Below are 17,851 nucleotides of genomic sequence, written 5' to 3'. Positions count from 1 at the left end.
CTAACAGCCTCACAGTAAGCAGGAGCAGCCTGGAAGCAGAGGTCCTCTACTCTGAAACTCACTTCCCCTTCTCTTCCTAGATTTGGTAACTTTCAGTGCATGCTGCCAGGTTATTCTGTTTCCAGGCTTAAGGTTTGCTTAGAATTCAGGAGTGGAGGGAAAGAAAGGAATTTATTTTGGTTTGTGAAGACGCTGCTTCTTGGTCATCTTGATCAATGCAGATGTGTATGTACTCCCAATGAGCCCGATCCTTAGGTGATGAGCCTATCATTGACTTGGATGTAACCCATTGATTGTGGGCTCTCAGTGGGCACTCTTAAACATAATACAAAAATAAAAGTTCATAGATTCATAGATTCCAAGACCAGAAGGGACAACTATGATCATCTAGTCTGTCCTCCTGTGTAACACAGGCCATAGATCTTCCCCAAAATTCCTAGAGCAGATCTTTCAGAAAAACATACTATCTTGATTTTAAAATGTCTAGAGCTGGAAAATCCACCACAGTCCTTGTTAAGTTACTCCAATAATTAACTACTCTCAGTGTTAATAATTTACACCTTTTTTTCTAGCTTCAACTTCCAGCCATTGGATTGTGTTAGACCTTTCTCTGCTGGACTGAAGAGCCCATTATTAAATATTTGGAGGTACTTTGTAGATTGTATTCAACCTTAACCTTCTCTTAGGCTTTGTCTACACTAGCACATTTGTTGGCAAAACTTTTGTCGGTCAGGGAAAAAATAACTCTGACCAACTTACGTTTCACTGACAAAAGCATGGGTATGGACAGCACTATGTCAGCAAGAGATACTCTTCTGCCAACATAGCTACCGCTGCTCATTGGGGGTGGTTTAATTATGCCGGTGGAAGAGCTCTCTCCCATCAGCATAAAGCGGATACACAGGAGACCTTACGGCAGAGCGGCTGCAGCGGTACAGCTGTGCCACTGTAAGGTCTGTAATGTAGATAAAGCCTAGTTAAGATGAATAGATTTGAGCTCCGGGAGTATAAGTACATCTCTACCCTGATATAACGTGACCCTATATAACACGAATTCAGATATAACACAGTAAAGCAGCGTTCTGGAGGAGAGGGAGGGGGCAGGGATGCGCACTCCAGCGGATCAAAGCAAGTTCGATATAACGAGGTTTCATCTATAACATGGTAAGATTTTGGCTCCCAAGGACAGCGTTATATCGGGGTAGAGGTGTATAAGGCATGTTTTCTAATCCTTTAATCATTCTCAGGGCTCTTCTCTGAACCCTCTCCAATTATCAACATCCTCTTTGAATTGTGGGCACCAGAGCTGGACACAGTATTCCAGCATCAGTCACACCAGTGCCAATTATAGAGGTAAAACAACTCCCTACTCCTGCTCAGGCTTCTCCTGTTTATACATCCAAGGATTTCATTAGCCCTTTTGACCATAACATGCCACTGGGAGCTCATGGTCAGATGATTATTCACCATGACCCCCAAACCTTTTTCAATGTCACTGCTTCTGATGATCGAGTCCCCCATCTTGTAAGTATGGCTTACAGTCTTTGTTCCAAGATGTACACATTTACATTTGACTACACCGAAATGCATATTGTTTGCATGCACCCAGCTTACCAAGCAATCCAGATTGCTCTGAATCAGTAACCGATCCTCTTCATTAGTCAACACTCCCCCAATTTTTGTGTCACCTGCAGACTTTATCAGGGATTAATTTTATGTTTTTTTCCAAGTCAGTCATAAAAATGTCAAATATCATAGGGCCAAGAACCAATCCCTGCGGGATCTGGCTAAAAACACACCCATTTGCTTTTGATTCCCTGTTTACAATTACATTTTCAAACATCTAAATTAGCCAGCTTTTGATCATTTAATGTGCTCCATATTACAAATATCTGACCCAGAGAGTATTTTTGTTACAGTTTGGAGGAGAACTCAGCATGAACTGAGGAGATGCTTTGAAAGAGGAGTGTTCAGCAGGCAATAAGAACCACCAGTTGGAGAGCCTATGTGGAGTCAGAGGGTGTAAACATTTGGGGCTAAGGGAGGCTGCAGGAAGTGGGAACAGGAAGATTCTAATACCTAACTGTGAGCCTGTTTCTCTTCTCACTGGCACTGGATAAATCAGGAGTAACTGTTGCTCAGTAATGGTGTTACAAGTCTGTAAAACGGATAGACGCAAGGGGAAGAATCAGGCTCTGTGCTTATACAAGGAACTGAGGAAATTCTTAAGTATCTGGAAAATTGAAACTTCATGGACTGTGTCGTATTCAGACTTGAGTTCAGGAAATCAAGAGTTGAGTCTTCCCTGAAACTCACAATGGAGTTGTAACTGTATATGCATCAGCCAGGGGAGTTTGTTTTATATATGCACAAGAGACTGATGAATTCCAAGATAAAATGTCTTGATCTGGAACTCAGTTACGTAACTTTTTTAAAATGTTTTTTCAACCCGTTGCCAACAATTAAAGTTGAAGATCAAGATGTGTAATTTCTTATGGACATTTGCTTTTATTTCTGGTGTGCCTTCCTGGAAAATCATAAACCTGTGGAGATATAGCTGACAACAAGTTACAGAACTACATATTTAGTTTTAGCAGTAAGTCAGTCAGACATCTTGGCAATTACTTTCCGTTCAAGATGACAACTTAGAGACGTGTTTATTATGTCTCCAGGAATCCCTGTTATTTTAAGATCCTTTCCAGACTGCAACCAGTGCTAACTCGCCAGTATTTGGGGATTCTTGTCTCTGCTTTGGTTTCCTATCTGGCCTGGAGTACTCAATTATTGACTTGCTGGCCTCCTTTCAACCTTTCCAATTCATTTCCTGCTTCCATGCAATTTCTGGGGGGGAGGGGAAGGCTGTGAGGCGGTCTGAATGTGGGGTCTCAAATCTTCATCGGTCCTGATGGGTCTATGCTGGGTTAACTAATTTGTGAATTGTATTAATCCGCACACAGTTTTTTTGTGGAACATAGTTATCTTGGCAGTGTGATGAATCCTTAAATACAGGGCTGATCTCTATGCTCAGCCTCAGTTTGACTCTTGAAAATAGCTTGAAGTCCAGTCTTGCAATGTTCAGAGCTCCCCTTGAGAGGTGATGAGTGCCTTCAATTCCACCGGAAGAGGCACCGAGTACCCTGCAGAACGGGGCCCCTTCCTCTCTTATGCGGAAGTGATGGATTCTGCTCCCTTGGATTCCCTGGGATTTTCCTGGCCTCTGTCCTGCTACCAGTCCTCCTTCCTAATTCCTTCTGACTTTTCTGTAGAGGCCTTGTTTCCAGTTGCCCCCACAGTAGCTGCTTCTTGAGCCCCACTTTAAAAGGGGAGGTTTGACAGTGAGGGAAGGCAGGTTAACAGAGCTACTCCCCTTGCAAGTTTGGGAAGGAGAGAATTTGGAGAGCCAGCTCTAGGTCTGCAGAGTCCTCAGGGAGGGGTTCCCATTGTTCATGGATGGGACTATGGGGTCTTAAGGCATTTGTAGTTCTATATTCCTTTGTGCTTCTTTTAATAGGTAATACAATCATTGGCTCCATTCCATTGATAAAAGTCCATGGTGGGCTGGGTAAGAATGTAGCATTTTTTGAGAAACTGAGCCATATTCTGCTCTAATTCACACCAGTGTAAATCCAGAGTAACTTTATTGACTTCACTGGCGTTACTGTGGGTTTACACCAGTACATCTGAGAGCAAGATCTGACCCACTTGATCTACAGTGTAAGGAGCACCATTCAGCCCACAGGAGTTGTAACTCCTGCCTAACTTGATTAGCTAGCAAAATAGTTACTCTTCTGTTAGTACACCCAGTGCCAAATAAGCCAGAGGCTTCCCTCAGGCAGTGAACATATGAGCTTAGTTGGAACAGATTTTGTTCTCTTTTGACACTTGATTGGGAAATCAGTTACTTCTGTGAGGGAGAAAAGGTGCTTGTATTGGAACAGATGGTATTCCCCTTCTGAAAGATGCAGAGTCTGACTAGCTAGGAAACTCGGACAAGGACAGGGCTCATGGAAGCCATTCTTTCATCACCACCCAGTGGGATGATCCAGTTCAGTCTATTTGGGACTGAATGCAACAACTACCAAAAAAAAAAAATTAAAAAAATTACGGGGGTGAGGGAAGATGTGGTGTAGGGGGGAAATCTGGGGCAGCCCTCCTCACAAGCATGACAGGCAAACATGACTGTATCTAGGGTGACCAGATGTCCTGTTTTGAAAGGGACAGTCCTGGTTTTTGGGACTTTTTCTTATATAGGTGCCTATTACCCCCCCCCCCGTCCTGTTTTTTCATAATTGCTATCTGGTCATCCTAACTGTATCACCTGTGTTTTGTGAACTGTGCTGGCTACCAGTCGGTTTCAGAAAAGAATTCAAAGGCCTGGCCTTAACCTGCAAAGGCCCTAATGGATTGGGAGGGACTGTCTCAGAGACTACCTTATTGTCCACTATCCTTAGGCCAACTGTGCTTCACTAGAATGGTACAGCCGGGGAGACCCAGGGCTATTCTGTCAGGCACTGAGGCAGAAGATTCTCAGTGGCAGGACCCTGGCTGTGGAAGTTGCTACCAGAGAAGATCAGACTGAATCCAAACCCAGCGCCCCTATTCTGAATCCAGATCTGAGCAAATTTTGAGGCTTGTGCCAATCTCTCTGTAACTGTAATTGGGAAAGATTTGAAGAGTAAACTGTAGAACGATATCTGGTCAAATAGACTCCTAATACTGTCATCTGGTTTGGTTTATTTATGTTAGTGTTTTTCTCTCATCAGTGTTTCTCATTCTCCCACCACCCTCCAAAAATGGGCAGAGGTCATACTGATAGTGATGGTGATAAAACCTGGCCATTTGGTATAGGGGAAGTTGGCTTAGACTTACCAAAAGTTTTCCCCATCATTTCTTGGCCTCCTATACACATACAGAACACTTGCACTTGCACCTCCCCAGCCAGCCAGCACTCTGTGCAGTGCATGACAACTATGCAACCCTCAGCTGCTACATCCTCCCCTTCTCTGGGGTTATACTGTGCTGTCCTGAAACACTGAGTGGGTCTCATCATTCATTCCTCCCTGCGTCCTGTGCCAGCAGCAGTCTGCTGGCAGCAAGCACCTAGGCGCTGTGTCACCTGCTGCGCACAGACATACTGCTTCATGTTGATGTTCTCCAGTCCTGGTACTCCAATTATAAGGTTAGGCCCAGTCTTTTCCCCATTGAAATCAGTAAGAGATTTGACACTGAATTCCATTTTAGCAAGACAGGCCTGTGATCTTTGCCTCTCAGTGGATGGCCATCTCGGCTTGATTCACTCCCAGGTTTACAGAGCAAGTTCTCTACCTACAGTCTAAGTAGACTGTAAAGTCTTTGGAGGAAGAGATGCCTTTTTGTTCTCTGTTTGTACAGCACCTAGCACAACGGGACCCTGGTCCGTGACTGGGGCTCCTAGGTGCTGCAATAATAAAAATAATCAATAATAATACTAATAAAGCATTGGCTACCTCTTTCATGTAAAAATATATTAAAGGAACGAGGATGCTTTAAAATCACATTTGATAAGTGTACACCTTTCTTCATTTGTGTTACTTACCATAAGTTACTTATTGAAACTGACCGATTAAAAAAAATAATTTATTTCTCGGTTTTGATGCTTTTTGTTTACTTTCTGCATTTCTGTCAGCTTGGACAGTGAAAATCAATGAAGTCATTTTCACTCTCATGTCCTCAGTAATGCAATGTTTGGGTTGCAAACACTGTAGGTGAACACTAATTGCTTAAAAACAGCTGTTTCCATTGGGATATTTTTAAAATGGCTTTTTATAAAGTTTGTTTTTACAAAGGCCAAATTTTGAACAAACATATGGTGTTTCTCCTGAAATCAAGTTGTGTGCGCAATGTCGTGGGAAATCAACAGATGGTGCTATTACAAATAGTGTTATAATTTTTGGCTATTTGATTATATAGCAGTTAGGGCTTGAATAAAATGCTTACTGCCAGCTGTGGTGCAGTTCATGCTGAAATAACTCCTTACCTGAGGAGGTTGTGAAGTCTAGGACTATAACAGTGTTTAAAAGAGAACTGGATAAATTCATGGTGGTGAAGTCCATAAATGGCTATTAGCCAGGATGGGTAAGGAATGGTGTCCCTAGCCTCTGTTTGTCAGAGAATGGAGATGGATGGCAGGAGAGAGATCACCTGATCATTGCCTGTTAGGTTCACTCCCTCTGGGGCACCTGGCATTGGCCACTGTCGGTGAACAGATACTGGGCTAGATGGACCTTTGGTCTGACCCGGTACGGCCGTTCTTTTGTTCTTATGCACATACCACCAATAAAGTCTGTTCTGCCTTTGTTTCTTTCTAAGAATCTTTGTAAGTGACTATCTCCTGCCTGTAGGTTGTACCCAGGCAAGCAAACAAAATATTTCATGGTGCCAAAATGTTACAGTGTGTGTTTATACTTTTGAATACAGTTTATGAACAGTTCTGCTAATATTTCATCTATTTTTCCGGTGCTTTTCTTCTTTAATTTGTTATTACTAGTGAATAAACAGAATGAGAAAAGATGTATGTGGTGCACTTAAGCATATGATGAGGTGTGGGTGAGGAGTTGACCCAAGTCTGAGGGACAAGTTGTCCCATTTTCTGTGGTGCGCTGAACTGTTAGCTCTGTTGCTAAACTGAAGGGATTGTTGGAGAGACTTCCTCCTTTTGGGGATTGACTCCCTTCTCCCATCACTACTAACTCACCCCTGCCAGAGATGACAGCCCTGTGTCTCATAAAAAGATCACCTTTCTGTACACTCACTCACCATTTCCACTGACACAAGCTGACCACGGTGCTGTAGTAGCTTGAGGGGTACTTCTTGGAAACAAAACAGAAGCATTTTTAGCAAAGTGCAGTTTAATATGAGTTTGTTTGCCAGATGGTGCTGCCTTCCCTCCTTGGCTATGGCTGTGCGAAAGTATTTTGTTTAAATGATAAACAAATGAATGGATCCCCGTAGCACCACCTCTCTCCAAACGCACGCAACCGCTATCCCTGGGACACAAGGCTTATTTCAGGCTAGGTAAGGAGTGTGTGTGCGCGAGCACGCACGCACTTGCACCTCATTAATATACTGTCAGCATTTAGCTGCCCCCTGCAAATGAACCCCCCCCTCAGATAGGCTGATAGGGTTTCTCTTGTGACAATGAGTTTTCTTTCTTCCTATTTAGCTTGCAAGGCACTGGGCGATGAGCTACTGGATGACATTAGGAAGGTGAATCCGAAGAGGACTATTGACGTGGGGTCATTCCGAATAAGCCCTGACGGGACACAAGAGAGGGGTAAGGTAACAGGAAAATGATCTGACAGTACATAATTGCTGATATGTGCAATTACCAACCACTTATCCAAACAGCAGTTGGTCTTAATCTTCAAACCTTTTTCTTGCTAAGGGTATCAGACACTAAATTGCTTCTGTTTCCTTTGGGACCCAAAGTAATCTTTAGGCTTCAAATTGAGGTATTTTCTTTTTTTCAATACCTACAATTTTGGCTTTTTAAAGTTTCGAGCAGTATTATTCCACTGTTAATCTTGACAGAAATAAGTCAGTGCTACACATACTATATATATATATATATATAGTCTAGAGACTTACATCTATCTAATCAGCTTTTGTACTCTGCATCTGAAGTGTATCTATTACCTTCCTTCGAGCCTGTTTGAAGATACTAAATGAATTCAACTCCTGTTGACTGCAGTGGAAGTCGAGGATTCTGAATGCTTTGCAAGACCAGACCCTTGAAATCCACACCCTTAAGCAGCGTTGTTAAGCCAACCTAGGTCTCTGTGTAGACAGTGATAGGGCGATGGAAGAAAACCTCTGTCACCCTAGCTATCCCTAATCAACCTCAGGGAGGTGAATTAACTGCACAGATGGGAGTACACCTCCACCAGCATAGGTACTGCCTACGCTGAAGCCCTACAGCAGTATAACTGCAGTGGTGTAGCTGTGCCACTGTAGCATTTTAAGTGTAGACAAGACCTTAGACTGTAAAGTTTTAGGGTTAGGACCATGTCTTCCTGCAGTGGGGAGCGTACTGGGTGGCACTGGATAAATAATAGAAAATAGCATAAACAAAAAGCCCTTGGGAATATTCAGCCAGCTGAAACATTGAATGAATATCCTAGGATGAGTTTTCAGAAGAGTTGTTTTCCCACAGAATGGCCCTGTTGTAAAGATGAAGGCTTGCTGCTCATTTATGTCAGTGCCCACTCCCAATGATGCTTCTCAGCCCTGGCCTTACAATATGTAGGCTCCCAAGCTGCCAGCGTGAGGGATCAGGGAATTAATTGTGTTCCCTCCAGTTCTGCTGCTGGAGGAGAAGACTGAGCTGGCCTATGACTTATCAAGTCAGCTCAGGATTGAATGGGTATGAAGCTTTCTGGACAGGGCCCCAGAGATCATGTACATTGCTGAAGATGAGAGCTGATTCTGATCACAATGCAATACCAATAACTTTATTTATAGTACAGTCGTGTTTAGAAGCCTCAACTCTAACTCAGAGCCAGACTGTGGTAGGTACTATATAAACACACAGTGAGAGAGATTTCCTTCCCACAAAGCTTACAAGCTAAATAGACAAGACATACTCACAATAGGAATAGAAATAGAGGTGTCGAGTTTTGTCCATAATCACAAGCAGAATTAAGCCTAGAATGCGGACTTTCTGGGTACCAGGGCACCACCTTATCCACTGGACTGTGCTGCATCTTGTATGTTAGGTCAGATTTACATTGGTGTACCCAGTATCAGAATTGCCCACTAATACTAGCCATGATGTGTCTTTAGAGTAACTTCCTGTGTCTTCTCACTTTGAGCGAGAAGGATCTGCTTATATGACACTTCAAAGAATAAGAGATGGCATTAGTTGCATATCTTTTTATATAACATAAAATAGATGACTGTTCTAGGAACACAAATCTTTGGATGAGCTAAGCAGATCTGACTGCAGCTAACATTGCCGTGTTTAGTCATTAGTAACAATCTTAAAGTGGGTGAGTGATTTTTCCCCCTCCCTTAATATTAAAAGTCCACATATCTTTAATAAAATCCATGTTCTCAATCCCTGCTCTCTAATGTAACAGAAAGGTTCATTAACCAACCTTTCATCGTTTGTTTAAACGTTATTTTGTGACATTGATTTCTTCAGAAGTAAACATTCGCTTATTTTGCCTGTCAACTAGTCTCAAAACTGACTGTTTAAATTGCTGTTGTTTGCTCTTCATAAACAATGTTTCCCCTAACCCCAGCCTGTAGACAGCTTGCCATTGTTTCAATACAAACCTTCTGGAGGCAAACAGATGAGTGTAGCCTGTAGCATCATAAATTTTGGATACTGGAGGAGGAAATGCTTTCCAAGGACAGATACATTAGATGGTTTGGTAGCAGAATTAGTTTTTGATACAGGCTGAGATCTTGAAAGAGGGCATAAGGGAGTTAGAAGCTCAAATTCAATTGACTTTTCATGAGAGTTGGGTGCCCCCCCTTTTAGCCCCGTTTGAGGACCCCAGCCATAAGCTTTACAGAGGTATATCCATTTTAGTGTTCAGAGTAGCAGCCGAGTTAGTAATCCATTTTAACGTAATTAGTGTAATGCATATGACAATTAGTCAATGGCAAACGGATCCATAATATTTATACTTGAGTATGAATTGACCCTAGATAACATTTTCAAAAGTGTCTAAGTCCCATTTTCAAAAGAGGGACTGAGGACCCAAAGGGCTTTATCTAAACAGGTTAGTGCGCGGCCAGCCAGAGTGTGAATCTACAATGCACTAGCCCACCCTGTGGACCCTTCCTCCATGCACTGTAAGTTCCGTGAATGTTTTGACATACTCCCATTTAAAACAGCAGCATGTCAGAGCACACTATGGAATTTACAGTGCTCAGTAGCAGGTCTGGGTCACCAGTTAGGCATGGCCTGCGCTAAAAAGTTTGGCTGACCCAGCTACATCCCTGAGCAACATAGTTAAGTGGAACTGACCCCCTGTGTAGACATTCTAGGTCAATGGAAGAATTCTTGCATCAGTCTAGCCACTGCCTCTTGGGGAGGTGGATTACCTACACCAATGGGAGAAGCTGTCCCATCAGCATAGGTAGTGCCTACGGTGAAGTGCTAGAGCAACTCAGCTCAGCACTACAGCTGTGTGTAGGTAATCCACCTCCCCAAGAGGCAGTGCCTGTGCCACTGTAGTGTTTCAAGTGTAGACAAGCCCTTAATGTGTGGCAAGCTAGTGCACTGTAGGTTCACTCCCTGGCTTGTCACACACTAATTTGCCATGTAGACAAATTGTAGGTTTCATTGAAAGTCAGTAGGGCTAAGGAGCCCAAATGATTGTCATGTCTGACTACAGCTGATCAAAAAAGGACATTTTCACAAACATATTCTCCCATTTTTATCTAAAAAATTTAATAGTTAGAGAAAAACATTGACATTTTGAATTTAGAAAAGTTTGAACCAGCTCGATGCAGACCTGGATTTTAAAAATAAAATACAGACTATTTCTGATAGGTCTTTCTTCAAACATGACAGAGTAGAAGTTAGGGCTTGGCTACACTGGAGAGTTGCAGCGCTGGTGGTGGCTTTACAGCGCTGCAACTTACTCACCGTCCACACTTGCAAGGCACATACAGCGCTGTATCTCCCTGGCTACAGCGCTGCATGTACTCCATCTCTGCCTGGGGAATAACGATTGCAGCGCTGGTGATGCAGCACTGCTCCGCCAGTGTGGCCACCAAAAGTGCTGTTATTGGCCTCCAGAGGTATTCAGAAGTATCCCAGAATGACTGCTCAGCCACTCTGCTCATCAGTTCAAACTCTACTGCCCTGGCCTCAGGAGACCCGCCCTTTAAATGCGCTGGGAATTTTTAAAATCCCCTTCCTGTTTGCTCAGCCAGGTGTGGAGTGCAATCAGTGAATCTTTCCAGGTGACCATGCCTCCACGTGCCAAACGAGTCCCAGCCTGGAGCAATGGCGAGCTGCTGGACCTCATCAGTGTTTGGGGAGAGGAAGCTGTGCAGTCCCAGCTGCGCTCCAGCAGTAGGAATTACAATACCTATAGGCAGATATCAAGGGCCATGCTGGAAAGGGGCCATGACCGGGACGTGGTGCAGTGCAGGGTTAAAGTGAAGGAGCTGCGGAGTGCCTATTGCAAAGCCCGCGAGGGAAACCGTTGCTTTGGTGCTGCCCCCACGACCTGCCGTTTTTACAAGAAGCTGGACGTGATACTTGGGGGTGACACACCGCCAATCCGAGGACCACGATGGACACTTCAGAGTGGGGAAGGGGGGAGGAGGAGGAGGGAGGAGGAAACTGAGAGTGAGGGTACTGGGGTTGGGGGGAGACACCCCGGAGTCCCAGGAGGCATGCAGCCAAGAGCTCTTCTCAAGCCAGGAGGAAGGTAGCCAGTTGCAGCAGCCGGTACTTGGTGAAGGACAAGCAGAGGAGCAGGTTCCCGGTAAACTACAGGACTGGAGGGAAAGGGAAAGCAGGATCTGCCAGAGAAACGCAGCGGCCAGGAAGAAAAGCACAAAGCAGCTGATAAGCATCCTGGCGTGCCAAGCAGACTCTATCCAGGTGCTCGTAACCATCAGGGCTGGCTCCAAGCCGCAGCGCGCCAAGCGCGTGCTTGGGGCAGCATGCCGTGGGGGGTGCTCTGGCGGTTGGTGGGAGGGTGGCAGGTGGCTCCGGTGGACCTGCTGCAGGCGTTTCTGCAGACTGTCCGCTGGTCCCATGGCTCCGGTGGACCTCCCGCAGACACGCCTGCGGCAGCTCCACTGGAGCCGCAGGACCATCAGACCCTCCGCAGGAACGCCTGCGGGAGGTCCACCAGAGCCGCGGGACCGGCGAGCAGCAGAGCGCCCCCCACGGCGTGCTGCCGTGCTTGGGGTGGAGAAATTGCTAAAGCTGGCTCTGGTAACCATGCAGGCAGAGCACTACCGCGCCGCCCCACCCCGTCCCAAAGCTCTTTCCCTTGTGCCCCAATGTCAGCTCCAACCCTCTTCCCCAGCATCCAGGTTCTTACCTCCATCAGCTGCCTCCAACACCTGTACATTCACCAACCAGCCCTGAGAACTATGACCCTTACCCTCTGCGCTCAACCCCCATCACCATGCAGTATAGGCATCCTGACATGCAGCAGTCATTGCACAGCACTCCAGACAGGACATATTCAAACCTGTGACTGTACAGTTCCCCACCGCACCCCCCTGTCCTTTTAGGTTCCCAAAATGTTGTGTGTCTGTCAATAAAGTTATTTTCTTTTCAATAAATGAATTCTTGGCTTTGCAAACAGTCTTTATTATTGCAGAAAGTCAAAGATACCTTAGCCGAGGAAAGAAACAGGCACTGCAAATCAGCTTAGGAAAAACAGATTCCTACTAACATTGTAACCACTGCACTTCACTCTCGTGCAAGGCACCAAACATTACTGTTGGTTTTCAGCCTCAAATTCCTCCCTCAAGGCATCCCTAATCCTTGAAGCACTGTGCTGGGCCTCTCTAGTAGCCCTGCTCTCTGTCTGTGCAAATTCAGCCTCCAGGTGTTGAACCTCGGAGGCCCATTCCTGACTGAATGTTTCACCCTTCCCTTCACAAATATTATGGAGGGTACAGCACGCGGATATAACCGCAGGGATGCTGCTTTCCCCGAAGTCTAGCTTTCCATACAGAGATCACAAGCATCCTTTTAAATGGCCAAAAGCACACTCCACACTCATTCGGCACCAGCTCAGCCTGTAGTTGAACCAGTCCTTGCTCCTGTCAAGCTTCCCTGTATACGGTTTCATGAGCCAAGGCATTAAAAGGTAAGCGGGGTCTCCAAGGATCACAATTGGCATTTCAGCGTCCCCTACTGTGATCTTCCGGTCTGGGAAAAAAGTTCCTGCCTGGCCAGTGTTCCGAAAGATGAGTGCATCATGCACCTTTCCAGGCCAGCCTGTGTTAATGTCAATGAAATGCCCAAGGTGATCCACAAGCACCTGGAGAACCATAAGGAAATATCCCTTCTGATTAACGTACTTGGATGCTAGGTGGGGTGGTGTCAGAATAGGAATATGCATCCCATCTATCGCCCCTCCACAGTTAGAGAAACCCATTTGTGCAAAGCCATCCACAATGTCCTGCATGTTCCCCAGAGTCACGGTTCTTCTTAGCAGGATGCGATTAATGGCCCTGCAAACTTGCATCAAAACGATCCCAACGATTGACTTTCCCACTCCAAACTGGTTCCCGACTGATCAGTAGCTGTCTGGAGTTGCCAGCTTCCAGATTGCAATAGCCACCTGCTTCTCCACCGGCAGGGCAGCTCTCAATCTTGTGTCCTTGCGCCGCAGGATGGGGGGCGAGCTCAGCACATAGTCCCATGAAAGTGGCTTTTCTCATCCGAAAGTTCTGCAGCCACTGCTCGTCATCCCAGACTTCCATGATGATGTGATCCCACCACTCAGTGCTTGTTTCCCGAGCCCAAAAGGGGCATTCCACGGTGCTGAGCATTTCCGTGAATGCCACAAGCAATGTCGTGTCGTACGCGTCAGGCGACTCGCTATCATCATCGGACTCCTCATCACTTTGGAGCTTAAGGAATAGCTCAACTGCCAAACGTGATGTACTGGCGAGACTCGACAGCATATTCCTCAGCAGTTCAGGCTCCATTTCCCACAGAAATCGCGCTGCACAGAAACCATTGGGAGAGTCACAATGGCTCCAAATGTGGATGGAAAAACAGGGACTGCTGGAATGTGAAGCGATGCATCACGGGGCGTTGGGACAGGAAGCAGAATGACCCGCACCCTTCCGTCCCCTTCCCACAACCCATGGCGCCAAAATGGGACAAAGTGCTCTGTGGGATAGCTGCCCATAATGCACCACTCCCAACAGCGCTGCAAATGCTACAAATGTGGCCACACTGCAGCGCTGGTAGCTGTCAGTGTGGCCACACTCCAGCGCTTTCCCTACACAGCTGTACGAAGACAGCTGTAACTCCCAGCGCTGCACACCTGCAAGTGTAGCCAAGGCCTTAGTCTTAGGCCTGGTGTGTGTGCACACAGAAAACACACCAATTTAACCAGATCAGTTTCTAAATTAATTTAGCTTTAAAATGATACAACTCCCTCATGTGGACCCTCTTAAATTGGTTTAAGAGTGCCTAACCTAGGGAGTTGAATCACACTTCACTTAAATTGGTTTAACAGTGGCTGAAATCAAATTAGCTTAATTCAGTTGCTGATTTTGAAACTGATTTAATTAAAATGGTGTAATTTCTTTCCATAGAAGATCCCTTACTTGGGTGAATAAAAGAACCTGCCAAATCTCAGTTAGTCTTTGGAAATTCTTCCTCCTCCCCCTTCTTTTGCTTAGTTCTGAATTCTGGAGCCGTGTCACTTCACCAAATCTCACAAAGATAGAATTGTGGTTTTGTTCGTTTGTTCTGGTTAACATGCAGCTAACTGTCTTTGTCCTTGGCTTGTTCTATATGTTGTATGATATCCCACATTAAAGAGGATTTTCCTGTTGATATCAACTGTGTAGTTACTTCTAGTCATTTAGACATCAGAAATTCCAGTCTTTACATAGTCATTCATATTTATGTTTGATTTACGTTGATTTATAACTTAATTTGACTTCAGATCTAAATTGTGAAGAAAGGTTGGGAAACTAGGCATGGGGCAGTATGAGAGCAGACCATTTACTCTGGTAATCCTACTTTTGGCAGTGGTTTATATATCTGATGCTTGAGATTAAAAGAAAAGTAATGCATTCTGCCAAATATGCATTGTCCTGTATATGTGTCAGGTAAGTAGGTGGAGAATTCCTTCACAGTGCCAGCAGGCAATCACAGCTTATATACTGAAAATGAGCAGTGATATCTCTTGTAGGTATTTACATTTCAGTAGCAATATTGCTAGGTTAAAATATTAAATACATGATAGAAATTGTAGCACCAAATTGCATATGGTGAATGCAGATCCAGATGATGCCAAAGAGATTAGACTGATTAATCATAAAGACCCTTTTTACAGAACATACTTATTCATTCATGAGACAGAAAGCATTCTCAATACTACATCTCCACATGTTGAAAAATTAGTCTACTCTGTCGTATATTAAAGTTGACATTCACAGAAGGTCATCATGCCTCCATTTTATAAGGCCAGAAGTTTCCATCTTGGATCTTCAGATCACTCTATCTCACAAAGGAGGTCTGCTATTGCAAGAACTACTCCATGCAGCACCATCCGGGTTCGAAGTGGAGTTGGATGAGGTGTAATCATTCTCATGGACCCTAAATGACAACAAATAGATTATTCCACTGGCTGGTGCAAAGTCCATAATTTAACTACCCCATTAAACGAGTGAAATGTAACCTTGAGTTCCTCCACAGGGGCTTGTGTGGTGTAGGGTGACCAGACAGGAAGTGTGAAAAATCGGGACGGGGGTGGGGGTGATAGGCGCCTATATAAGACAAAGCCCCAAATATCAAAACTGTCCCTATAAAATCGGGACATTTGGTCATCCTAGTGTAGGGATACATATGAGCAGGGTCGGCCTAAGGAAGTGCGGGGCCCAATTCAAACAGTTTCGACGGGGCCCCAGCAGGGATGACTAAAAAAAGAAAAAGAAAAAACACACGTAAAAAAACACGTGGGGCTTGTACTCACTGGGCAGTGCTCCAAGTCTTCTGCGGCACTTCGGCGGTGGGTCCTTCATTCACTCCAGGTCTTCGGTGGCACTGAAGGACCCACTGCCGAAGTGCCACTGAAGACCCTGTATGAGCCTGATCTGTTTTCTCTCCTCCTGCAGCCTGAGGTGGGGCAAGGCAAACAGCTCCTCTCCTTACAGCAGAGGAGCCTCCCTTGCTTATTCTTGCTTTCCCTTATCTGTGGCTGTAGGAGGCTACTGCTGACACCATATCAGGTGATGGAGTTGTCTGCACAGTGTAGCCTGATCTGTAGGTTATGTGTAAGAACCCCCCAGTTATCATTGTGAGGGTAGAGAGATTCTTGTCCCAAGTTCAGGCCCCATATTATTAAAATTACTATGTAGTTGGGAACCCTGATGTGCACAGTTGCAACACTCACACTTTAGGAACTCCTCTATATTTACAAATAATCTATTAATACATTTAGCACAGTCACAAACAGTCTAACTCAGCATGGTAGATAGAGATATTATAGAATGTACGTCTGAACATCAAACTTACACCATTCCTTGCAGAACAGCCTGAAATCTTTCTTATCACTGTCACCATCCTCATCTTCACCAGTGGCCATCTTTCTGGCACCTCCAAAGGGATACATTTGTCTGTCGCCTACTGCCCACAGCTTGGGATGTCACTTTTATAATATGTTATGCTGCTGCTACCATGTCTAACGCATATTCAGCAGAGGTTTCTCCACTCTTCTTTATTAGTATTTCCTCCCCTTACTAATGTTGAGGTGTCCTTCTATAGGTTAGACTTTTGATACGTGAACTACCATTTCAGCTCATGACCGTATCTGATACGCCTTGCTTAAATGGATTTGTGGTAATTACTTCCATGTTCCTTGCAGTAGCACTTACAGCCTCCTATCATTGAGCAAGCTCTTCTTAGTTTCTAAAATCTAAAGGTAACTGTTGATCTATGCCAAGGATTACAGCTGACTTAACCACCCTTATGCAGACTTATGCTTCAGCTAATGTCTTACATTATTCTGTAGGTTTCTTGCCTTACAGTGTAGTATAATGAAAGCAGCTAAATAAAGGCAAGGCAGTGAATATATAATAAAGGCAAGCCCATGAGGTACAACAGTGAGGCAAGCATGGTAGGTAGGTGGTTAGTAATAACCTGGAAGTGATACCGAAGAGTCAGCACTAGAGTGTCGTACATTTGCCAGCTCTGTCATGCAGTCCAACATCTCAGCTGGATTGTCATGCATCCAGCTGGGCTGTGGGAAGAAAGCAAAGGGTTGCCTACAGTTCTGTCTGTTGGCCCCTAGATGCTGCTGTGGCATCTATAGAACTGGCTTCCTTTCGCCTCCTCTCTCTCTGCTCCTCCTGCTGGACATGGGTGTGGAACAGGCAGCTGATCTGGGAGGTGGTGGCTGTGGGGGTAGCCGCACACAAAGGGCTTTAATATCCTGGGCTCCACCCCCTGCCCTCATCTGATGCTCCCAGCAGATAGTGCCACCACCATTAGCAACCCCAGCACCCACCTATCTCCTCAGGATCAATATTAACAGCCCCAAAAGCTTCCCACTCAGACTATCCCAGCTACCCCACCTGTCACCATCAAGCACCCATCTACCTACCTCCTACAGGCAAAGCTAAGTTCTATAACCTACTCTCCAACCACTGCTTGGGGCAGGGTGTGTTTGAACTTAAGTTTATGGTTAATTTGCAACTCATTTAACTAGAGCTCATTAAACATTTTGCATAAAATGAAGAGCAGAACAAAACCTGACAGTAATGGTATAATGAGACCTACCACATTTCTCAAATGCTGCCTCGGTGGCCTCATGCGGCCACCAGCGGCTTTTTGTGCAGCCAGAACCTCTGGGGTGGTGATTGGGGTGGGGTGGGGGGGCAAAGCAGTGTTAACAAAGATGAAAATATCACTTTTCACAGAAACAGACTTACTAGCTGCGAGTCGGAAAAAAAAAAAGCGAAAGAAATGACAACAACAAAGACCAGAACATGCAAGGCATATTTTTTGTTTCCATTCTGTTTAGGTCCAGTAAAGAACAGAAATAACTGTACATTATTTTTATTATTGAGTCTGCAATAAAAACCTCTATAAATAAATTACAATGATTTGGACGTGTATATGTGCATATTTATTTGT

General features: G+C 44.9%; 1 protein-coding gene across 1 annotated transcript in view; it reads left to right on the top strand.

Moving 5' to 3' along the window:
* The window catches only part of CNPY1 (canopy FGF signaling regulator 1), a 69,585-nt gene that overhangs the window by 15,442 nt on the left and 36,292 nt on the right, over positions 1-17,851 (top strand). The window contains 1 exon segment of the mRNA XM_030549297.1: positions 7,202-7,317. Within this exon segment, the coding sequence (XP_030405157.1) occupies positions 7,202-7,317 (116 nt within the window).

The sequence above is a fragment of the Gopherus evgoodei genome, chromosome 2, assembly GCF_007399415.2.
Source record: "Gopherus evgoodei ecotype Sinaloan lineage chromosome 2, rGopEvg1_v1.p, whole genome shotgun sequence".
NCBI lineage: Eukaryota > Metazoa > Chordata > Testudines > Testudinidae > Gopherus > Gopherus evgoodei.
The sequence above is the reverse complement of the archived record's forward strand: the minus strand, read 5'-3'. Positions and strand labels throughout refer to the sequence as shown.